At 46.4% G+C, this 25915-nt stretch overlaps 2 protein-coding genes across 3 annotated transcripts in view; one reads left to right on the plus strand and one right to left on the minus strand.

The window, feature by feature from the left end:
* LOC147428176 (uncharacterized) overlaps window positions 1–25915 on the minus strand; it is a 121697-nt gene that overhangs the window by 47983 nt on the left and 47799 nt on the right. For both annotated transcript variants that reach the window (XM_086496593.1, XM_086496592.1), the window contains exon 2: window positions 10096–10228. In XM_086496593.1, coding sequence (XP_086352719.1) covers window positions 10096–10228 — 133 coding nt within the window. The remainder of the gene's footprint in view (window positions 1–10095; window positions 10229–25915) is intronic.
* LOC147428177 (uncharacterized) lies at window positions 10756–11646 on the plus strand. Its single transcript, XM_086497763.1, has one exon. It carries the CDS (start codon window positions 10756–10758, stop codon window positions 11644–11646), a length of 891 nt encoding a protein of 296 aa, XP_086353889.1.

Genomic DNA, 25915 nt, shown 5'->3' on the forward strand with positions numbered 1-25915 from the left:
CTTATATATTAACTTAGCAAAATTGCCCTACCTACTTTTGTTGGAAAGTCACTTAAAAATAATAAGTGAAAATAACCAAAAATAGGAAAACAGGCTAAATGCACTGGAAAATTCCCCTGACTGATGCTAATGGATTCTGATGGGAATTCCGATGATCATGTTGTGTGCAACCGGAGGATATGCATCTATGCTAAGTGACTGGGCATGCACGGTCTATGAATAGACTCACAAAAGTGCCAGATCACTGCTAATCTAGACTGACTGAACTGACGGGAACATTGCTATGGTGCAGCTTGTCCACGGACACATAGGGTTGGGATGTGTCACGTGACAAGAGTCCCAAAAATTAAATAAAAATCAAGGGAAAGAAACCAACGACTAAGGTTAGTGGTTGCCACAACCTCGTGACAATAGCCCACCAAATAGACCTCCCTACAGATTTAGTGCAGCCCAGTAGAAAGAGATTATGAGCCAAGTAGAGAAGCTGTTAGAAAAAGGGTTGATTCAACTTAGTTCTTCACTCTTTTGCTCTCCAATGCTCTTAGTACAGAAGAAAGATGGTTCTTGGTGCATGTGTATGGACTACTGTCCGTTAAATAAGAATACCATCAAGAACATGTTTCATATTCCAAGGATTACCGATATTCTTGACCGCCTAGAGGATGTGGCAATTTTCAGCAAGATAGATCTTAAGACAGGATACCATCATATTCGTATCAAACCAAAGGATGTGCACAAGACTGCGTTTAGAACGACATTTGGTCTATATGAGTTTCTAGTGATGCCATTTGGTCTTACAAATGCTCCTACTACATTCAGTAGGATGATGGATAGGATATTCTGTCCACATCAAAAGTTTGTTGGCACGTTCTTCGATGACATGATAGTCTATTCGAAAAATGAAGAGGAGCTTAGGCATCATTTGACCATTTACACCGACAGCAATCTCAACAAAGGGGAAGAGGGGAAGAAGAAGAAGAGGCTTCGAGGTTTTTGGTTTTGAGCTATTCAATCGAGGCTTACACCGACACTAGCGTGTATGATCAAATTGTATACTTTGGGTGATCAGAATCATCGATCGAAAGATTTATGGATTGCCCGATGATACTCTTTCATGTTTCTTTGTTAATCTACTATGATTATTATTATCGTACATATCAATTCTCTAATGTTTCTCCTAAATCGGTCTAAAGTTCTTATTATCTGCAGAGAATCACACTGGATTATATAAATCTACACTGTTTTCTCTCTATTACTGCTCGTCTCTCACCTCTCTCACAACCACAAGCCCGGCGCTTTCTTGGTCAACCCCAGAGAACCGCGCAGTCCAACACCATCACATATTGACGGCACAAATAACGCTCGTGCTACTGCACCGGACATTGCCAAGAGGAGGGTCTCATGAATAAGTTCTTGGCGGATTTTTGGGGGCGCCTGTGGGACAACAGATAGCCGAGGAGAGTCACGATGTTCCAGTGGCTAGTTGCCCATCGAGCTACTGCACTTGGCAATTGTTGGTGCACAATGGTCACTTGGCGGTATGTACCGCCTATGGCCATACACTTGAGACACAGCGTCACTACCTGTGGGACTATCCCATGGCACAACAGGTTTGACTTCGGATTCTTCGATTGATGCTTGCACTTTCAACGGCTAACTAGTACACTTCGGGTGCTACAACTTGGTCCACCCTCACGGGCCCACACTTTGTTTTGAGTTAGCTTCAGTGAGTAGGATAATTGTGATTCAAGAGGGCCGACATAGACTCCAGCCCACCACAAAGGTTGTACCTCAGGAGTGAAGCAAATTTTTGAGGCTCTACCCGTCCCACCCACAGAGACCATACACAACATTTTGCTGGAGTTGACCCATACACTCAAGGGATAGTTTGGTAGACTCCAAGGCATCTCCGACCCCATGCACGAGCACCGCAAGGCCTTCTTGCGACTTTGGCCTTCTTCGCCATTGCTCATGGGGCGCCGAGATGGTAGTACCACCCACTAGTGTGGTTGTTTCCTCCTCCCATATCCTGATTTAGCCATCATTGTACATATTTTGTTTTCTCATTGGAAGAGTCTACCCACATCTTGATGTAGCCCTCTCTTGTACGGACAGTTTGTAGCCCATTGGACAGGCTTTTTAACTAATGGAAGGATCCTTTTCTTGCAAAAAAGAAAAATGATCCTGTTGGACTTGGGATCAAACATCCCCCTCTACCATCTGGAATCAACTCCATGGTACCCTTGTTGTGAACAAGAATCTGTGATTTGTCGCCAATGAAAACTGGAACCACAGTGTCGCCGCATGTTGGATAACAGATTCTTCGAAGGTATCATGTGCTATGAAGCACCACTACCAAGGATCCAATTCCGAGAATCTCAAGCCACAAGAGCTACTCAACCTCTGATGTCCCTAGAGAAATCTCTAAAGGTAGCATCTCCAAATGAGAAAAGGTTGAGGCCTTTATTGTAGCTGGAGAAGTAGAGCCTCACCAACTCGCTTTGGACACTTCCACCAATAATGTCCTTTTTCTCCACAATTGTTGCAATGCCGCTCAGCTTTCCAAGCCTTTTTTTCAACATCCGTCTTCTTGTTGTTGTTGTTTCTTTTCTTCTTACCCTTTTGCTTCTTGTGTTTGTTGTTGGAAGAACCGGCCAAGGCTTCAGAGCCTCCCTTCTTCCATGCATTGGACCGTTCCTCTTGGTCCAATACCATTGAGACAATCTCCTCCTACGTGACAATATTCAATCGGCCACTCGTAATCAGCGAAGATGGAATACCAAGGAGGCACCTGGGCCAAAAGTTGAATCCATGTCCTCCGAACTAATCCTCTTGCCCATATGAAGAATTCCAACATCTTGTTGACAAGGTCCCTCATGGCGTTTGTTTGGCATCCATGGTCCGCAACTACACCTCCACAGCAATCCACTTCATTGGAGAAACTCGATCATATAATAAGGCAAGTTGATCCCAAATCTGCTTCGCGTCCTTTATCAATCGGATGTGGCTGATGATAGATGTACTGATGAGAATGGTAAATAATCGAATTCGAGCATTGAAGCGCTCCCAAAGCTTTGCTCCCAATGAATCCTTTGGCTTATAAAAGTTGCTACTAACAAAGCCTCCAAGCTCGTAAGAATCAAATACCGCCATCATAACCACTCTCCAAATGGAATAATTGTCTCCATTCAATTATCAATCAGCAAGAAAGGTAGAAAGGGCAAAGATCTTATTGGTTAATAACCAACACCAAAGTAGAATCGGGACCAATCTCCCGACTCCTCAAGACTTGTCGCTCCATCATTGAGTTCCTCTTCTCGTACTTCTTCATCTTGGACCGAGTTCAAGTCGGAATCATCATCCCGAGACATTGTGGATGAGAACTTGGGTAGGATGAAAAAGGTTGTCAGGACAAGGGTCTGTAGGGGCAATGGCCCAAACCTAAGGACTAGGGCGGTCATGGACTACGGCCAGGGCCGGGCTAGACAGTGTGGACAGGGGATCCGTGTAGGGCAAGGGGCTAGGAGCCCGCCTATATAATGGGGGGTTGGGAGGAGGATCCTATGGTCTAGCATCCCTAGTTCTTACACTGGTATCAGAGCTAAGTTTAGACAGAGGGCGTGGTCTTTTTTTGCATGTTGCATGTGCATGCAAAGCCACGGAGCTCCTCTCTTACAAGGCAAGGATGAAGACCCACTCCGTGTGCAAAGCCTCTTGAGGCGAGGGAAGCCGATTTTCCAACCAATGTGGAATGCCACGGGGGTGAGCTTGATGGATGCACGAGTCAGTGAGCAGCAAAGGTCGTCACATGCGCTCACGCCTGGGAGCAACATGCTGAGCACAGTGTGGGTTACTCGCTTGCTCGGCTGCCTGTAGCGCCATCGCTGCGTGCTTTGAGGAGGGATTTCAAACCCAGGCGCCCAAAGGCCCTTGGCCTTAGGGCAACAATTTAAAAAAAAACAAGAAGGGTCCCCTCTCCTTAGGGCTAGTGCACCTGCCATAACCTTCCGTTCTCCTTGACAGGGAACAAATAGCATCCAACCTCGATGACAAGGGTCCGAAAATTCGTCGGCAAGCCCTCGATTTTCAGCAGAGTTTCTGAAATTGCAGAAATTACAGTCATCTGCGGTGCATTTGGACGCTTGTTCTTCTGCTATTTTTCGAAGCTCCGCAGGTTCTGAAGACCAGAAATTGTGGATCAAAATTTGCTGACCAACGTTTGCAAGATCCTTCATCAAGTCTACATACCGTGACTTGCAACTTGCGGGACTACATCCGATGCCAGCAAGTTCATTGGAAAGCTCGACTTTCTCGACACCTTCAATGTCATCGACGATTTGAAGTTCCTCGGCGATTTCAACTCTTCACGAATTTTACCATGGCTTGAAATTCACCTTCTTTATGACCGCAGGCGGAGCTAGCACGGCTAATCACCGGCCTTTGCTACGAGCTTCTGTGTTCAATACAGCTACGAGCCTTTCTGCACTCCCAAGTATTGTTTTCTCTTTTGTTCGCACAACACGTTTTCGCCATGAGTGCGGACATTGATGGTCAACACATATTTGACTTCGAATACTTGGAGTCTGCTCCACCTGTGGATGCCGCGTGGCCGGATACTCTCACGGACGGTACCCACGTGGCAACAGGGACGGATGATGTGTATCCAGGCAGTCTATCTTTTTCTCCGTGAGTATCTACACCTCCTCCTCAGAGCGTGTTTGATATTCTAGAGGATGATAGTAACTTGCCGGATGCCAGGGAGTTTGTCACTCGTCAAGACTGGCAAACTCTTGATGCCCGATTTCGCAAGTTAGCCGTACAGGTCCAAATATTGGCTACGCAAGTGGAAAATCTCACACGATTAATTTACAATATGCTACCAGAATCAACTTCTCACTTGCCAGCAACCCAAGGGGTTGTCTGTCCAACAATTATGACCAAAGAGGTCCAGCATGTACAAGAGAAATCGGTTGTCGATACAGATCTGGTCATGACCAACGTGGTCAGGAAGCGACTATCACAATCCGACTTTCAACGGGCAAAGCGTCAAAAATTATGCTTTTATTGCTTAGGAACGCATCAAAAAAAGCAGTGTCCACATGTACGTCAACGTAAGCATGATGCATGAGTTCGTGATCTGACATAAACTCTAGTTTTGGTGCAGGGCACAGTAGGTATATGTTTTTTGAACATGTTATGTTCAGACACTCTCTCGTACTTGAATGTGGCTTTTTAGAGTATTGTACGTTTTTTGAATTGGGTAGTGTTATGCCCAATTTCTTTTTTGGTATAGTAATTTTTGGTAAGACCAGTTACATACTCTCGGTTGATACGATCAGCCAAACACATTATGAGGTGCATACACGATCACTGAATTAGGGTGTATATGATACACGTCACAATTTTACATTCCGCATTTACTTTGGACAATATTATTTGTTGTGCCATGCCAAAAGCTTAGTCAATTTCACGTGGAGCGCGGTTTCTAATTCGTACTCCAATTGATTTAGCGTCACGAGCAGTGGCACTCAAGTTTGGAGCACCTACATTATTCGCAATATCATCTCACCGAATCCCTACCAGTCCAGTCGGTGCAAGGCACTTCTGGTGTTATCTTTTACGTTTATGACTATCACGGTAGCAACGGGCTTCCACTTTTGTATGCAAGGCATGCTACCCAGGTGGTATAAAGTACTCTCTCACACAGTCACTTTGTCAAGGACAATATAAGTTATAAATTATTTTGGATTGTCTTTTGTTTAGGTTGCTGTCCAAACACAACACTAAAAAGAACTTAAAACTCGGACTTAATTCAAAGGCAAAGTGCTATCATTAAGTCACACTGGTGTCGTCACAACCACATACACGGTAGGTGGGTCAATCTGTGACTTGTTTTTCTGTTCCCTCTCTCGATGAGAGTCATAGCAGAAAACTATTGCATGCTTATAGGATAAGCTGCACGTTAGGCATAAGATGCATAGGAGCATGGCAATCAACTATGCACGTCATAGTCGTTTAAGGAAAATTCCTCGGCCCACATGCTCTTCTTTTCTCTCTTTCTTATTTCTCTCAAAGAATAATGAAAACTTTTTAAGAATATTTTGATATACGTTTTGCTCGTGAGTCAGCCTGAGCCAAGGTGCTCTAACTCTCAGCTAGTAAGTGATCAAGACGCCACTCCAATTAGTCTTCATCGGTTTCTCGATTGAACACTAATTTGTTATTTGCATAAGGGCTATGAGCCACACATGCTAAGAGCCATTGTTAGACCTAGGGTAAGACCCAAGGCTGGTATTTCTTGGGTGATTGTTCTCCAGCTTGAACAGACCTATCCCATGGAGTTCCCATTGATGTTAATGGCCAAGCAAGAGTCTTGCCATTACAGATCTTTTGGGTGTTCTGTACGCACTACATGTTTTTAGTACGACGCTCGAATTGAGTTTCTGACAATCTTAAACTCACATCAGCTGATCTCTACCACGGAGTATAGATGCAGCAATCAGTTGGGACAACATGGCTGTCCATAAGAGCTAGGCATCTCCCTTATGTAGATCTCTTGCTCTCTCTATAGCACTACGAGTGTCTATGGCAACACAATTTTGGGGTGAGACCCAGTGGGTGACTTAGTTTGATCTACTTCCGTTATATTTTCAAGAAAAGAAGTCCACAATAAACTACCACGCGGTAGCGGACAAATTCAACTTTCTACGTTGATTCCCATCATTCTCTACACGGTTGACTATGTTGGTTACCGTTACCTGCTCGTTGAGCAGTTTCTACAAAGGGTCTTACCACGAGGTTGGACTATGTAGATTCTAGCCAACGGGCTTGAGTTGCGAAGGCAACACCCAGGGTTTCCAGTGCAATGTTGCTTGGTTTTTTCTCAGGTGGGCGACGTGATCCTCTGCATTTGAATACGGGTAAGTGACCATTAAGTTCAAATCTCCAGGTACGCATCTATTGATTTGGTATTAATCCATTTTTTAGTATGCTTTGCTTTGTTTCTTCAAGTCGTATAAATCTGCTTGAATATTTTTAAGCCATGCCAAGGGTATGTCAAAACAAAGTATTTTGGGCCGTAGTGTCCAATATACATTATGTTGTTATGAACCCACTTGTCAGGTTCGATTTGGCACATGTCACATGGGATACAACATGGTCTAGGAACTCAAGGAGTTCAGTTTAGCCAATGTGGAGCAATGATAATGAGTGTCCCTCTAACTCTTGTCGCGGAGTGTTTTGCAGTTACCTCCACACACAAGTACATCTTGTACTTGATGGATGTCGCTTTCTTGGCCATCCTTATTTGAGATATATTCCACATGTGGAGAATATGAGTCTTTGGGACTGACACTGGCGCCAAATTCCTAATGATGTGTTGTGACGAGGTTCCTACGTGCTGGTCGCATCCGTTTATTAGACCATTTGGAGCACACCGTATCAGGAACAATTTCAGTGGCCAGAAATTGTCAGGTACTCAGTACAGACTTGTCGCGATGACAAGTGCTGTGAAACCACCTTAACGGAGGGTCGTTTCTACATATAGCCAAGTATGCTAAGTTACTGAGAATATTTCATGGTTGGTACCTAGGTGTGACTGAGCTTTCACATTCTGTTATGGTCCAACTCTTGTTGAAAGGCTTTCACGTACGTATCGTGGAAAGTCTCGTCATGGAATTGCGGTTTGGATAAGTTTGTGTTGAATGCATGCACACTAGGTGTTATGGGCCCTAGTGTTTAACACTGATTTATTTGGAGCGGCATGCCAATTCATGGACTTTATTCTCTCTGCACCTTTTTGCCCTCCACGTGCAATCTCTACTGCAAATTTATTATGAGTTTATACCCTACCATACAAAGCACTGGCTCGGGATGGGTGTCTGTGGTTGGATGGTCTAAACTCTAGGAGCTTACTCCAGTCCACCCGCTTTCAACTTAGTTGGTTGTCTTCACTCCATATCAAATATATGGCTGGATACTCAATGGTTGAATCATAGTTTATCATCAGTTGTAGAAGACTATCTGTAAGTGGTTGGGGAAAAGCATCTCACTCTTACTGCTGCTATTCATCCCGTGTTGGATGGACAGCTTACAAGTATTTTTTGCTAAAGGATCTGCTAAGAGCATACGGTAGCACAACGCATTTCTGAATGGGTAATTCTCTCCCTATTCTAGAATTTGCTTAAGTAAGGTTTTCAACTTTGAACACCTGTTGTGGTGGGGTTGGATACTGTTTCAATAGTTTCATAAGTCAAGGACTTACTAGGTGTGCTGACAAAGTATGTCGGCAAGTAACCTTCATTCGGATGAACATGTACTTCTGTGTGTTCCAAAATGTTCAGAAGTCTGACCTGAGGACATTCCCTATTATGTCCTTCAATAGCTATGAGCTTTTCAAGATACTCACGCAAGTTGTAAATCTGGCTCACAACTTCACAGATAGTTGCGCCAAGGTTTTCTTGCATTTTTCCGGTCTCTTTCAAAAGTCTAAAAACTGGATATGTCTTTCGACATCTTTTAGTAGTGGTAACTCCTTTAAAGTACTTAAAGTGAGTTACAAATTGAGTTACCAATTCGATACAAGTGGTTGCAAAAGGACAACAATGTTGAAAATCAAGATGTTGCTCTTGGTTTCATTGAACCTCCTCACTGCACCAATTATCGATCATACAGACAATTGGCCCACGTATGGGACGTCAATAAAGAAAACATCAGTGTTCTTAAGAAGATATTACTACTTGTGTTTTCAAGGACGAAAACTCTTCCTTAAGGGGGGAGTAATGTCAAAACAAGGGTTTTGTAGGGGCAAGGCCCAAACCTAAGGACTAGGGCGGTCATGGACTACGGCCAAGGGCCGGGCTAGACAGTGTGGACAGGGGATCAGTCTAGGGCAAGGGGCTAGAAGCCCGCCTAAATAATGGGGGGTTGGGAGGAGGATCCTACGGTCTAGCATCCCTAGTTCTTACAAAGGTTCTTCAAATCAGCCCACAACAGCTCCGTATCAGCTCCAAGAGGGTGAGAAACAGAAGTAACCAGCAGTATGCTCCTTTTCATCGTGAAAAATCGGCACCACAGATCCGACTTGAGAGCATGCCTTGGCTCTGATACCATGTCAAGGGTGGAGCGGAAAGTGAATCGCAAGTCTGTAACCATGAGCAAATCTCATCTCGAGTAGGGGCAGCCACCAGATCTCAGCCATACCGCGATAGAACTCCTCCAAATCAGCCTCTGGACAATGAGCAGCCCACTGCTAGAGTCTCAGACAGCACAACCTGCAAACACAAAACCTACAGGGGAGGTGGGAGAGAGGAAGAGGTAGCACTATCTAGAGAGAGAGAGAGAGAGAGAGAGAGAGAGAGAGAGAGAGAGATCACACGCAAAAACGCCAAAGAGAGAGATTGCAGTAGTGAGAGAAAATTCTAGAGAAAAGAAGCAAGGAAATTGCTATTCCTCTGATAATACATATATGCTGAAATGTAATAAAGCAAAGAAGAAGTTCATTACCTTACAGGCTTGTGTCCCCACCAGCGGCATATTAACACATACTGTTATTATCTAACTAGTCCTCATCACTACATATCACAGAATGGGGTTTCAGCATCCAATGCATATAATTCCATGGGCGTTTCTCCCTTTAACGATACTATAGACTGGAAAAGGCACCAGTTAAAGAGACGATAATAATCTCTATGTCAAACCAACCTTTGGCAGTTTGTTTTGCCCTACTTCAAACCCAAATCATACTTGAGCCAGCATCTACATCTTTCTGTTGCAACTAGGAAGGCTTAAAACTTTACACAAGAAAAGACTGAGGCCAGTGGTAGGTTTCAACAATCTAGGATAAGCAACCTGGGACAATCTGTAGAGATCTCTGAAATTAAAATTGCCTAGACTTTACCTGAAATCGAAGGCAAGCAAAAATGAGATTGTTTAAGCTGTTGACTTGACATTACCAAAAATAAACAAGATATTAAATTGACAAAGACAAAAATCACAGGGAGTCCTAAACCAGTTAAATGCTTTAACTGAGGCTCTTCAAAACACTACTTAAAATTGCTTTAACGAAACTGACAGGCTGCAGAGATAATAACAGACCAGATATGGTTTTCCTTCTTCGGTTCTAAGGATGAAAATATTTTTGTAAGGAACTTTGAAAAATATATGCACAAGCATGTGCTGCATCAGCCTGCTTACAAGAGAACGCTTTTGATCCTCAAACTTCACAAACCTGTAAATGAGAAAGCTCTCTCTCTCTCTCTCTCTCTCTCTCTCTCTCTCTCTCTCTCTCTCTCTCTCTCTCTCTCTCTCTCTCTCTCGGGATTGTAGCAGCAAGCCCAACCTCCCTCGCGGGACTGTAGCAGCAGCCCAGCCTCCCTCTGTTCGCGCGGCACCACAGCAGGAGCATCGTCAGGACTTTAATCCCTCTCTCTGTGCAGCAGTGCGCCCATCTTTGAACACATGGCGGACTGCAATGACTGAGAACGTACAGAGCGCGCAGCCCCGGCAGGTCAGCTTGAATTTTATAATTTTATAATGGAAAATGATTCTTTGAGCCACACCGTAATGGATCAACGTCAAGGCCATGAATGCTTGATGGATGTTGCACAAACTGTCACACTTGAAGAAGACCCTGCACAGGACACGGAAGCCGCCAATGTCTCACCTGTTTGCAAGCCAAGAGCAAAGGCAACCTTCATGCTCACGAATAAGCGGATGGCGCTGATGGAGAGGGAAATGAAGGAGTGGAAAACAGAGATGGAAGGATGGTGGAAGGAGAAGGCCAACCTCCTTCAGATGGTCTTCAATGAAGGCGCACAATGGAAGAAGGAGAAAGAGAGCCTTAAAGCAGAAATATGGACACTCAAAGAAGAAGTCTCAGCCCTCAAAGAGGAGAACCCAAACGCCGAGATACGGGCACTCAAAAAAGAAGTCTCGGCCCTTAAACAAGAGTTTGCTGATAGAGTAAGCAATGGATTAGAGGAAGGCGAATTTCAACCCTTGGTAATAGATGAAATCGAGGAAATTAAGGAACAAGTAAGGATGATCACAGAGGAAGAGAAACTGAGTGTGGCAAAGACATCTTCATGGGCGGAGATGATAACAAGGACACAGAAAAAGGCAGACGAGGCTGAAAAATGGATTGCGGTCGCCAAGAAAGGGAAAGGTCAAGAAACTCCTTGTACACCGACGATTATCAACATGACTCTCGAAGAGGAACAAAGAAGGCGGATGCGAGCATTGCATGTGAGAGTGACCGGTCTCAAGGACATAAACAATGTGGAGAAAGAGGTCACAAGCCTTACATCCATGATGGGGATGGAGAAGCCTTTGCACACAAAGGCATGGAGGGTAGGTAAGAAAAGTGATGGCACGGGAGAGTCTTCAAAGGGGAGAGCTCTCATACTACGCTTCCCCTCGTTGGAAGAGAAGAAGGAATTCTTGAGGAAGAGGCCTACTCTCAAAAAGACAGGTTTTTTCCTCGGTGATGACCTGACTCTCTCACAGCTCGCACATATGAGAGAGGTAATGCCAGAGATTACAGCGGCAAGGGAGAAGGGAAAGATAGCCTTCTACAGAGATGGACCGGTGGTGATTTTAGTTCAGAGAGGAACTACAACCATTACTGCATATTGTACGAAGAGATGATCATGCTAAATATATGTGGGTGAGACTGAGAGCTGACACAGGTCGATTCCAATATATTGCCATATGTTACTTTCATCCCAGTACATCAATGTATGCCGCATCCAGAGGGCAGTCGCCTTTCTCTATCCTAGATGATGACATTTGGGAGTTCTCTAGGGATGGTGATATCATTCTCCTAGGGGACTTTAATGCCCGAACGGGCAACTCGCAGACAGTCTTCTACAACACTTCAGATGAGGTGCTTAGAGAGCTGGATGTGGGCGAGTTGGGACTTGACAGATGCTCAGATGACAGAGAGCAAACGGAGTATGGGAGATACCTCATGGAAATGACGACTACACATGGATTAACCATACTTAATGGCTTACAGCGATTTCCTGGAGCAGCCGGTTTCACATCCTTTCCACATAGACATGGGGCCAGTACAGTGGATTATGTTATGACACAACCGAGCTTTGTACCCTGCATTCAGGACTTCACAGTGGGAGCCAGGCCAGTGGGCATAGCAGTAGATCATGCTCTCTTGACACTATCCGTTAAATTTCAGTATAGTACAACCCAGACATCAGGAGGCAGGTCACACACCCGCTATACATTTACACCGGAGATTGATTTCGTTTATTCAGAGGAGATCTGGGACCGTCTATTGGAAGGCACAGCTGGCACAAATGGTACATGCCTCTCAGTGGAAGAGTGCACCACTCTACTGTCTAAGACACTGCATGGGGCTGCATCAGTGGCATACCCACACACTCAGCCGGGCAAGAGACGACATTCTGGGAGCATGCCCCAGAATAGTTGGTATGATGAGGAGTGCAGAGAGATGAGAGCCCAGCTTCAGAGGGATCTTCTTTTAGGAGGCATCACTTACAGACAGTCTCGGATTGCTTTCCGACGCCTTGTGCGACGGAAGAAGCGAGCTTACCTAGCTCAGATGGAGCGAGACTTGTATCAGATGTTCTTGAGTAGGGACTCAGGAGAGGCATGGAGACTCTTCCATGAACACTCCCCTCCCCCAGTGATTACTTCACCTGAGGTGTGGGGCCAATATGCGACATCATTATATACGGTCCCTAGACAGGAACCCCTTCCAGACCCTACCAAGCCTTGCCCAGCTACGAGCACTTTCTTTACTCCTGAGATGGTACAAAGGGCCATTGACAGGATGAAGACCGGAAAGGCATATGATCATGACGGTCTAGTAGCGGAGCACTTTATACATGCCAGGGATATGCTGATGGAGGTTCTCGCAGTGTTGTTCAATCGTGCCATGTGTGAGGGATTACCTGAGACTTTGAGGTTGTCTAATATTGTGCCCATCTTCAAGGCTGGTGACCCTACAGAGCCCGGGAACTACCGCACTATTATGGTTGGACACACATTGGCACAGTTGTATGCATCTATCCTGGAGCAACACTTGAGTAATTGGGCAGAGGGCGAGGGTGTACGAGCGAAAGGTCAAGCCGGCTTCACGAGGGGTTTCTCCACTCTTGATCATATTCTGACACTCAAGGCCATCATTGAGGAGGGCAGAGCACATGGGAGACGGATCTACTGTAGCTTTGTGGATTTTCGTAAAGCATTTGACATGGTACCAAGAGCTCGATTGATGCGCAGATTACACGAGATGGGGGTGCCCATAGAGGTGATTTGGGGGATTATGGCTTTGTACAAATCAATGATGGGACATGTACGCACTCCGGAAGGGGTATGTGAACTAGTTCACTCTACTATTGGAGTGAAACAGGGCTGCCCATTGTCTCCTACTCTATTTGGTATGTATGTTGATGAGGTGTCTGATTACATCGACAGAGAGGGTGACGGGGGTGCACAACTGGCAGGGACGTGGATCCCATTGTTGCTATATGCTGATGATATTGTGCTGATATCCGACTCACCAGAAGGTATGCAACGACAGTTGGATGCACTTCGCAGTTTTGCAAAGGATAGTGGATTGTGTGTAAACCTAGGTAAAACCAAGGTTATGGTGTTTAACACCACACTGCAATGGGTCAGGAGATCAGTACCTACTTTCAAATATGGTCAGGAGATTGTGGAGTATACAGATGCATACACTTACCTGGGGGTAGTCTTTACTGGGCCGAGATTTTCCTTGAGAAGAGCGGCAGAGACTAGACTAACCAGAGCTGGTGCGGCTCTGGGAGGAATGGAGAGGATGTGTTCACAGGTTCAGTTCCAGGAACCTAGGACAAAGTTATGGCTCTTTGATACTCTGGTTGCCTCTACTATGTTATATGGGGTGCAGGTTTGGGGACCTTCTGTAGGCCAGGAGGGTTGGAGGCGTATGGAGAAGCCCCTCGTATCTATGATCTGTCGGCTGATTAGAGCCAAGGCTTCCGTACCACATGATATCATTCGAGCGGAATTAGCTGCTCCCCCTATGGTGATTGAGGCACTTACTAGATCAGTTTCTTTTGTACATAGTCTGTGGGATACTACCAGAGACAGATATGCCAGGGTGGCTCTAGAGTCCTCCAAACAATTAGCTCTTAATGGGGATACATCATGCTGGTATGCACAGATGGCATCATGGTTTCAGACACATGGTTTCACCATGGACAGGTTGCCTCCTTTTCAATACTCTCTACAAGCACCCTTGAGGTCTTTGACGCGGGTAGAGATTAATAGACTCATTCGTCAGGATTTGATTCGGCGGGACACAAGGAGGACATGGATAGAGCCGATACAGGAGTTGGGCACAAAGACGGCTTTCTATAGAGAGCATTTTCTCCACCTCACAGGGGATGGGTTTGTGATTCGACCTAGTTATATGGACAAGCATCTTTCTCATGGTGTCCGATGTGCCATTGGCCAAATACGCACGTCCTCACATCAGCTCGAGATTGGGACTGGCAGATTCAGAGGGACACCAGCAGATAGCAGGATATGCCGCTTATGCCTTCTAGAGCCAAAGACAGAGGTACATTACATGTCATTGCACAATGTACTATGAGATACGAGGCTGTTTTCATTGTCTATTCAGAGAAGGTTTCGGGCCACTATCTAGGGTCATGAGTTATGAGGATCAAAGATGTCTTGGGCTTTATCTACTTGAGCTACACAGGCATAGAGAAACTTTACTGAGGAGAGCTGAAGAGAGAGAACCCCAGAGACAGATCACAGATTTCTTTACACTAGATACTGAACACCCAAAAGAACAAACAGAGGAGCAACCAACAGTGGAGAGGTCTACCCGCACTACTGGCATTCTCATAGACCGTGCATTTGAGCTAGGGAGATCTAGACGACCCCGATGGAGAAGAGGAGCTACACAGCTTCGAAGGAGGCTACAGCAAAGGATTCGAGCCATACTTTTTCGTCGTCCAGAGTGCAGATGAAGATGGATCTCTATGCAGATAGATCTCTACTTCCCTCCCAAATTGTCTACACATTGTATAGCTCAGTTCACACGTTTCACGCCTCTCGCCTTTCACACCTATCCGCTTAGTTTAGGATTCCGCAGTATTTATATCTTGTTGTCCCTAGTCTAGTTTAATTTATTTTGTTAATCTGACTTGATATCAGATACACCGCATTGTAACTTCCTGGTCTCATAGGTCACTTTGGCCTTTTGAAGACGTTAATATAACATTTCATTTCATTTCTCGTACCACCAGAGGCCAGGACATGCCCCTTGTGTGACATGGAACCTGAGACAGAGCTGCATTATACATGCCGCTGCCCCGTCTACTATGAGATACGAGGCCGCTTCCATTGCTTGTTCAGAGAGGGTTTTGGACCACTCTCAAGAGTCATGGGATACGAAGATCAGAGATGCCTGGGTTTATTCTTACTCGAGCTGCGCAGACACAGAGATAGCCTAATAAATTGCGAGGCTAGCCAGTCTCAAACACGGATCACAGACTTCTTCAGAGCAGACACAGGGCAGCCGCAAGAGCCACTCCCACAACAGAGCTCCCCCTCGTCTCACACCAGAGGCACACTGATCGACCGAGCGATTGAACTGGGGAAATCCAGGCGCCCACGACTACGAAGGACTACACAGCATCGACGGAGGCTACGTCAGAAGATTCGGAGCACGCTGGCCAGGCATGCACGACGCCCGGTCAGACTACTAACCATGGAGGAAATTGATGAGATTCGCCAACGACAGATGCTAGATCTCTTGTGATTCAGCTATCCCAACAAGCCGCCCATTTTTGCTTAGTTTTTGCTTAGTTTTTTGCTTAGTTCACATTGACCAATCTAGGATCCCATAGTATATATCTTTGTTTTGTAATGTGGTTATGTTATTTTGTTACTCTGACTTTGTATCAGATCCACCACCTTGTAACTTTCTGGTCTCATAGGTCACTATGGCCTTTTAAAGACGTTAATATAACATTTCATTTCATTTCATCTCTCTCTCTCTCTCTCTCTCTCTCTCTCTCTCTCTCTCTCTCTCTCTCTCTCTCTCTCTCTCTCTCTCTCTCTCTCTCTCTATCGTACCTATTTTCAAGTCAGGGGATCCTATGATACCCGGGAACTACCGTACCATTATGGTAGGTCACACATTGACCCGACTGTACGCATCCATTCTTGAACAAAAATTGAGTAGATGGGCAGAGAATGAGGGCATAAGGGCAACAGGACAAGCTGGATTCAGGAGAGGATATTCCACTTTAGATCATATTCTTACGCTCAGAGCCATTATTGAGGAAGGAAGAGCAAGCGGGATAAGGATGTATTATTGCTTTGTGGATTTCCGGAAAGCTTTTGATACAGTACCAAGGGCCAGATTGATGTGTAGGATGCAAGAGTTAGGGGTCCCCAAAGAGATTATTTGGGGGATCATGGCCTTATACGGGTCAGTAACTGGTTATGTACGTACTCCAAAAGGGGATTCCGACATTGTTCATTCCACCGTTGGAGTAAAGCAGGGATGCCCATTGTCCCCTACTTTATTTGGTATGTACATAGATAAGGTATCAGATTACATTGATAGAGAGAGTGACAGAGGTGCTCAACTTGCAGGGTCATGGATCCCTTTGTTGTTGTATGCAGATGATATTGTATTGATAGCAGAATCACCAGATGGAATGCAGAGGCAGCTAGATGCATTACATAAATTTGCGGAGGACAGTGGACTGTCGGTAAACTTGGGTAAAACCAAAGTTATGGTGTTTAACACCACACCGCAGTGGGTTAGGAGATCGGCACCTACATTTGCATATGGCCAGGATACAGTAGAGTACACAGATGCATACACATACCTTGGTGTGGTATTTGCAAGACCGAAGTTTACTCTTACGAAAGCAGCGGATGCTAGATTGTCCAGAGCCTCTGCGGCCTTGGGAGGGTTGGAGAGGATGTGTTCACAAGTGTAGTTTCAGGAACCACGAACAAAACTTTGGCTCTTTGATATTGTGGTGGCTTCAGCTATGCTTTATGGGGTCCAGATTTGGGGACCATCTGTGGATCAGGATAATTGGAAGTCAATGGAGAGACCTTTGGTATCTATGATTTCCCGAATGATTAGAGCCAAGGCCTCCATACCACACGCGATTACCCGAGCGGAAATAGCTGCCCCTCCGATAGAAATTGAAGCTCTTACCAGATCAGTGTCCTTTATACATGCTTTGTGGGATACAAATAATTGCCGATACACTAGAGTGGCCCTCGAATCCTCTCGACAATTAGCAATGAAAGGGGATACATCATGCTGGTATGCACAACTGTCCTCTTGGTTTCAGAGACACGGGTTCAGTATGGAAAGATTACCCCCCTTCCAATACTCTCTTGAGGCTCCATCACCGGCAATTACACGAACGGAGATTAATAAAATCATCCGTCAGGATCTTATACAGCTGGATACTAAGAGGACATGGGTAGACCCTACACAAGAATTGGGCACGAAGATGGCCGACCGGCGACTACAAAGAAAACTTCCTACAGCTATCTAAAGATGGATTTGTGATTCGCCCGAGCTACATGGATACCCACCTGTCTCATGGTTTGAGATGTGCTATTGGTCAGATTCGTACATCCTCACACCAGTTGGAAATTGAATTTGGCAGATTTAGGGGAATCCCACGTGAGAGCAGAATTTGCAAGTTATGCGGAATGGAGCCGGAGACAGAATTACACTACATATGCCATTGCACCGTATACTATGAGATACGTGGGCACTTCCATTGCCTATTTAAAGAAGGATTTGGACCTCTTGATAGAGTTATGCAATACCAAGATCAAAGATGCTTAGGCTTGTACCTACTGGAACTACATCGGCACAGGGATAATCTAATGAGAAGACAAAGAGCACTACAGCCTCAGAGGCAGATCACAGATTTCTTCGGATCGAGAGAAGCAGGAGTGGAAGGAGAAGCAAGAGGGCAGCAGCCAGCACAAAGGAGTACCCACATTCATACGAAAGGCACCCTCATTGACAGGGCGATTGAGCTTAGGAAATCGAGACGACCACGACCGAGATGCAGAAGCACACTTCACCGGAGGAGACTACAACAAAGGATTAGAAGCATTCTAGCCAAACACCCAGAAGGCTCATAAGAAGTTTATTTAATACTTTGTATTTAGTTTTTCACATTTATTTTCACACTTTTCACACTTAGTACTTTAGTACTAAGGTACCCAGACATTGTAACAGATTCACCACTTTTGTATCAGTTTGGTCTCATAGGTCATTCTGGCCTTTTGAAGACGTTAATATAACATTTCATTTCATTTCTATGGAGGGTTCACGAGAGGATCAGGACTATTTTAGCATGATGTGGGAGACGCCCAGTACGACTATTTGCAGAGGCGAACATTGACGAAGCTCTTCAGCAACCGATGCAATACTTTCTTGGACAACGCCCAATGCCGGGCATCCTCGGGCATTGACAATGATGATGATGATTTTAGTCTTTTAGTTTTAGTCTTTAGTCTTTCACTTTACTTCATTTTATTTTTGTACCTAGTCATGGCATCTCTATAGATTCGCCCGGTCAGTCGTAGTTTCTCCCAAGGTCAGGTGTTAGGGAGTGAGGGCTGTTTTGTGGCTGTGCCCGGCCAAAGTGCGGTTGTTTTCTCGTGTCTAGCCATGTTTAGCTCTGGGTTTTGGCTTTGTTCCATGGAAATCAATCTCCTACAGGCTGGGAGTATTTTTCCCAGCCATGCCTCGCTTTTTCCCTATAGCCCTATTTCCTGTTTTTCCCATTTATAAGGTTGTGGGGACTGGTGAACAGCTGGCCAACCAGCACCTCTTGGGCTATACATGCAAGGCAGGGGTACCATTGGGAGGCAGTGTGCACATGCCCAAGAGGTGCTGGCCAATCAGCACCTCTTGGGCTATACATGCAGGGCAGGGGTACCATTGGGAGGCAATGTGCACAAGCCCAAATAGGCAGGGCGTCCCTAGCGAGCAGCGCTGAGGTGACAGTTGGGTAGAGGTGGGCAGCTCCTAGCGTTTTTGGGAGTAGCCTTCCTAGCGTTTTTGGGCAACCCAGCACATCTCTAGCCACCGGCCTTGGGGCAGCACCACCATGCGAGTGATGGGTAGCAAGGAGACCTTTCTTGTGTTTTTTTCCTCGGGGCATCCACACAGAGATGATGTGAGTATCCAAATGCAGAGCTATTAGGTGTAGCACACTTGGACACACCAAGTCGGGAATCTTCCACAACACACTAGGAAAACTGAAAGAACTGAGCAAAACTTAGAGAGAGGCGACAGAGAGGCGACACGGCACAGTGAAGTTTCGAGCCCAGAGAGATTGGCACCAAAGAGTTGCGACCCGTTCGGTATTTCTTTACTCCTTTCATTTTTGACCTCTCGGAATGGTTCTACAAGTTGTCACAACTTCTTAAGCATCTTTCATCGGGGCTCTGACCTCTTTCTGTCTGGAGTCTGTCCTTTAGGTCATGCCACGTCATCACTTTGTGACATACCCCCCTCTTGAAAGAAATGTAATCGCCCTCGATTACGCTTGCAAAACCAGTATAAGCCAGTAACTAATTCAGTAGACATTGACTCTAAGTACCGATGCACTAGACAACACATATCCAATACTTGCGCGAAGACGACATTCACAGAACATTCACATCACTACACCATCAAGATCTTTGATGAGAATTGATGAGAATCATGATCATCGTAACGTATTTAGCAATCACATCCAGATCTCACCGATCTCTAGCAGATGTCGGGATTGACTAAATCTTGTTACTATCTGTCACGTGCACATTAACCCTATGTGCATGTGGACAAGCTACTTCATGAGTAGGGTTCAGTTCAGCTTAGGAAGTGTTCTGGCACCTTTGTGAGTCTGTTCGCAGGCCGTGCATGTCCTGGCACTTAAGAGTAGTTGCATATTCTCTGGTTGCACACAGCATGATCATCAACATTACCATCATGAGCATTTTACAGTGCATAGAACCCATTTTTCCTATTTTAGCCATTTTCACTTATTATTATTAAGTGACTTTGTTGGGAAACAAATATATAAGAAAGCTAGCGCTGACACTTTCTGGCAGAAGAGGTAGTAGGGAGCCAAGTGTTTGGCAGTGCACCTTCTCAGCAAGACCCCCGGCAGGAACTCTTAGCGTTTTTCAGCCATCAAGATAGCCTAGCAATTTCAGCATTTGCAGATCAGCCCCAGCGTTTTGCAACTTGCAGATCAGCCTGGAGTTAGCAGATTCACATCAAATTCCCTAGCGTTTTTGCAACCGACAACAAGTCAACCCCCAGCATTTTTGCAATTGCAGACTACCATCAGTGTTTTGCAGATTCCCAACGACGGAACCTTCACTTGCATCAGCGTTTTGCATTTTCAGCAGTTAATTTCCATACCGCAGCCCCCAAACCTCGCAGATCTCACCTTCCCGCAGCAGGTCCTCGCCGCACAGTCAGATCAGCCAGCGTTTGCAGATTCAGCCCCCTATTCGCAGATTTCAAAATTTGCGTTTTCAGCGCATTGTCGTCGCGTCGTCATCGTCACCGTCATCACCGACATAGAGTCAGAATTCAGCAGATACAAGATTTGCAGATATCAACCCCTAGCGCTTTCAGATTTCAGCCCGTCTCGTCGTCGTCGTCATCATTGTTGACATCGTCGGCAAGTCCATTGCATTACGACCATTGTACCAGATTGTGCAATCAATAGCATAGACCTCTCTCGCCATAGAGAGTGAGGCCCTTGGAGGAGGGTTTGACAATATTCTGGTGTCGTATTTCTTCTCTCTCTCTCTCTCTATCTCTCAGTCTCAGCATCTTCATTCACAGTGTTTATCCACTTCGTTTGCAACCATTTGCACTCTCTCACTAAAGGAACGGAACGCTTTCCCTTCCGTAAGTAAAAAGAACCCTTGAGCACAGTTTGGAGCACTCATCTTGAGCAAAGTTCAACATTCACTTCCGTTGCACCTAACGCTGGTATCAGAGCTTTGGCAGTGTTTTATATCACTCAAGGAAAGAACCACATAATTGTTTTTGCTTGTTGCGGTCGCATGTAACCCAAGTCCACTTGGGCGTGTCGATTCCTAATCATGTTTTTGAAGAGTGAAAGGTAACCCAAGAAAGAAGGGCTTATCCGGCCTCCCCTTGTGCCTCTTTTCACTCATTGAGAGCGGACCGTGCACTTAGCAGCCGGCCAATCGACGTGAGGTGGGAAAAAGCAATCTTGGTGTGAGCGCAAGGCAACCAAGGGGTGTGCCCGCAGGAAAGAGAAGAGCTCGGGTAAGAGAAGATCCTTCTCTAACACGGATTGCAAGCTAAAGAAGACTCTCAAGAACCTCAAGAACTCAAGAACTCAAGAACCCAAGAACTACAAGAACCCAAGTTCCTCGTGAACTCAAGAACTCAAGACTTCAATGTACGGTCATCGCCCGAAGCGGAATGGATACTTCGCATGGAGGTGATGAGCATGGAGGTGGCGAAGAAGAATTTTCCCCACCAGGAGGGTTTCTCCGACCCTCCCCCTTCCCCATCTACGCCAAGGATTGCACCAAATCCTATGGAGGCTTTGGTCAAGACGATGATGGACATGATAATACGACAAGCGCAAAGCCGCCTTGGAGCGCGAGCGCGAAGAAAGAACGGCAGCCTTCGAGCGTGAGCGTGAGCAAGCGCGCTTGGCGGCCGAAGCCTTAGAGCGTGAGCGTGAGCAAGCACGCTTGGCGGCCGAAGAAAGAAAGGTAGAATTGGATCGCGAGCGCGAAGAAAGATGGTTAGCCTTGGAGTGTGAGCGCGAGCAAGTGCGCTTGGCAGCCAAAGACAAACGAGCGGCCTTGGAGTTAGAGCATGAGGCACAGAGAGACCAACGCATGCAAGAGTTGGTCCTACAAGGTACTTACCTCGAGACCCGAGCCGATCAAAGATGTTGGTAGTTCATCAAGTAGCAGAGACTCGAACTCCAACAACCCCGTCACAGAGAAGATCACGTTCAGTAAGTATGACGGTAAGATGGATGCTAGTGTTATTCATTCTTGGTTGCATCAATTTAATGCTTACTTTGCGACAACTAAGAAGACAGGGAATAGCAAGGTTTTGACGGCAGCCATGTATCTTGCCGGTGATGCCATTAATTGGTACCACCCATGGCAAGAGACACAGTTGGCCGCGCACCTAGAGGAAGCCAACGAAGGCGTGCCCCTTTCCTTCAATTGGGCCGACTTCCAAGACAAGCTCAAGGCACGGTTTATGCCACCACAATACCTAGCACGGTTGAAAGACAATTGGCACAACCTCAAGTAAAATGGTTTGCCAGTTATGACTTTCTCTAATCGTGTTTTGCAGCTCGGCACCCAATTACACAAATCAGATGATGAGCGCAAGGAGGCATTCCTTTATGGATTGGACGAGTATATCAAGTATGATGTCGAGGTACTCGATCCAATCAATCTCAACAAGGCGGTAGCAATTGCTCTCGCACATGACATGAAGCACAATAAGGGAAAGCTGAAGGAGACCAAGACTTCTCAAAGTACCTCTCAGACTCCTCAGAATCCCGGAACGGTAAGAATGGTAACTCTTCTAACCAATTTTCCTCTAGTCTCTCAGAAAAGAACTCACACAATGAATCTAAGGGTAAAGCTAACACAATTGCTAAACCTAAGCTCACCCCATATGAAAAAACAGCACAAGGAATTCGAGGAGGATACATCACCTCAAAAGAACAAAGCATTTTCTCTAAGGAAGGTCGATGTTATCATTGTCACGTCAAGAGTCATATAAAGAAAACATGTCCTAAGATTGAATCTAGCGAATCTAAAGAACCCACAGAACCCACATCCTCTGTTAATGCCATAAATGAGAACACGAGTGTGACCCAAATTTCTCATGATCCTCCCATTGATGAGTCTCTCATTAAGTGTTATGGTCATGTAAAGGGTCAGTGTTTTGTCATATTGTTTGATCCAGGCAGTATGCATGATGTGATTAGTGACTCTCTTGTCGAAAGAGCCCGCTTGGAGGTTAGCAAGACATCTCCTTTCGAGGTGTCTGGCTTCGCTCCCGGTATGGACTCTCTCATCACGCAAGAGTGCCTTGATGAATAACACGGTTCAATAAGTGTCCTTCCGTAGAAAATTTGTAGTGTCTCCTCTTTAAGGATGTGATATGCTTCTTAGCATTCAATGGTTTCGTGAGCATAACCCTCTCATTGATTGGGCGTACAATATTTTACTTTCAATGCCAAAAGTGACTCTCCCATTGTCATTCGTGGGGAGGAAGTTGTTCATTCTTCATCTCTCATGTTTTTTTTCCGAGAAAAAGATCCTTCTATTAGTTAATGAAACTGCCCATAGGGCTACAACCATCTCTGCGAGAGAGAGCTAAAACAAGCATGATGGGGAGACTCTCCCAATGAAAAAACATCAATTGTACAAAGAGGCTAAATCAAGAGATGGGAGGAAGTAAAAGCCACACAGGTGGTCGGTAGTGCCATCTGAGTACACCCTGGACCATGGTGTAGAAAGGTCCACGACGCCAGAGTCGAAGGAAAGCCTCTCTGCGCTCCCACATGCGGTCGGAGCTGCCCTGTAGTCTCTCGAGCTGTCCTCTTAGAGTGTGGATCAGCTCTAGCCAAAGATCGCGAACAGTCTCTGCTGGTGGCACAGGGCGAGCCTCAAAGATGCGGAAGCAACGGGCCCGCCAAATGAACCAGAGTGTCACGCCACTGATGAGCTCCCAACACTCCTCTCTCACTCTGCATCACTCCTGTGGAGCAAGCTCTGTGGCAGGCTGGAGTGTAGGTCGCCCCCCCTGCATCACTATCAGCCTGCTGGTGGAAGATAGCTCAAATTGAAGTGCCGGGTCCGTGAGGGTGGACCAAGCAGCTGCTCCCCAAGTGTACAGTCGAGCCGTAGAAAAAGCAGGCATCAACCGAAGAACACAAAGCCACACCTGTTGTGCCAAAGGACAGTCCCAAAGACAGTGAAGCTGACTCTCCACAAGATGGTCACAAGCTGCACATGCGGCCGAGAGACCACTATGCACTAGCCAGCTCCCAACTGCTGTAGCTTTGTGTGCGACCAGCCACTGAAACAAGGTGACTCGCCCTCGGCTGTCTGGAGTCCCATAACCTCTCCCAAAAGGCTGCCAAGAACTCAGTTGTGAGACCCTCCTCCTGCCAATGAGGTGCTGCAACGGGGCGAGCCTCTCTCTGTGTTGCTAGAATGTGACGTCCCAGTCGAACAGTGTACTGAAAAAAAGGGACACCTGGGTGGTCTGCAGAAGAGAAAGGGTCCCTCCAGAGCCACTCACCAGGATCCCACTGTACTCGTGCCAGTGGACAGCACTCCCAAGCCCACAGTCTCCAATGTCCAGTCTCAAGAGCTACTGGGTCAGGATCGATGACACAAGTCCTCCCACAGATGCACCACTCGGATCCTCTGAAAACAGCACTCTGCCACCTCTACTGCAACTCGCTGTAAGCGTCCCTCACCCTGTAACTCAAAAAAAAGAGAGAAGTCTCTAAGTAGGCCCGGACTGAGATGAGAACCTCCAGTCGTGTGAAGGCTCCCATCCACCTGGGTGCTACTGGATCGAGAGGTGTGAGCCACTCAGCTGGAACTGCCTCTGAGATGTCCTGGCACATGCTCTGCACCCCTCTCATGCCCTGTAGCTGGAAACCCTGCAACTCCTCTGACAAGCCTGAAAACTCTAACCAGTCACCTAAAGAGCGCGCTGGACCAACCAAGTGGCCTCTCTGAGTGCTAACCATGGGGTTCCAAACAAGGGGCTGTCGTAGGCGCTCCTCCGTGCAAGTAGGCTGTCGTTGCTCCAGGCCTCCCAGCAAGTGCTTCCAAGATCGAAGCAAACTCACAGCGAAGCGGTCCTACAGTCTCCTGCTCAAACCAACTCTGCGCATCTCTGTGAAGATCCATATGGTCGAAGGTCGCCAGGGGCCTCCAGCCTGAGGCACACTAGCACGAAGCCGCTGTAGCAAGACCTCCTTCCAGGGCTCCTCACCTGGAAAAAGTCCTCTGACTATGAACTTCCCAAGAAGGGCTCTGCTATGCTGTGTTGGGTCAATGATCCCAAGCCCTGCCTGTGAACAAGGAAGAGTGATGACCTGCCAAGCCACTTTGGCTCGGGCTATCTGAGTGTCATGTCCTGACCAAAGGAAGTTCCTGATCAACCTCTCTATCTGGCATGATACAAGAACTCGAGAAGATCCAGCAAGAAGTGATGTACCACATAGTCGCCAACAAAACCTGGTTGGCCACTACTACTCTGCCAGCCAAAGAAAGTCGTGATGAGCTCTAGTGTAACAACTTCCTCCTGATAGACAGGAGGAGGGGAGCAATCTGTTGCTCGGGAGACAAGTCCAGACCAACCTAACAACCCAAGTACCGAACTGCAGTCCCTGGGGGAATCCACCTGAAACCCTCACCTGGCATCCAATCGGGCATAGGAGCACTACCAACAGAGAAAGCCACTGTCTTTCTCCAATTGATCAATGCGCCAGATGCACAACAGAAGGTCTCAAGAGCCTGCTCACACCTGTGAAGGTTGGCCTCCTGGCCATCCAAGTACAAGGTTGAGTCGTCAGCAAACTCAGCGTCCAGTAGCTCATCTCCCCGAATAGGAAGTGCTAAGCCCCGCAAACCAACCTGCTGCAACACCAAAAACCTGCTCATCGCCTCAACATAGAATAGAAAGAGGAAGGGGGTAAGAGGGCAGCCCTGTCTGACCGAACGTGTAAGCATGAAACGATCGTCTCTACCTCCTGATAAGAGTACCTGACTGTGTGCTCGTCTGTACAAAGCTGACACCCCTCTGATCCAAGCATCTAAGAAGCGCATCCTGCGT

This window comes from Adiantum capillus-veneris, chromosome 23, assembly GCF_014529385.1.
Source record: "Adiantum capillus-veneris isolate H3 chromosome 23, ASM1452938v2, whole genome shotgun sequence".
Classification (NCBI taxonomy): domain Eukaryota; kingdom Viridiplantae; phylum Streptophyta; class Polypodiopsida; order Polypodiales; family Pteridaceae; genus Adiantum; species Adiantum capillus-veneris.

Excerpts from the sequence above, each read along its gene's own strand:
- LOC147428177 (XM_086497763.1), top strand. The coding sequence starts at position 10,756 with ATGGAAGGATGGTGGAAGGAGAAGGCCAACCTCCTTCAGATGGTCTTC.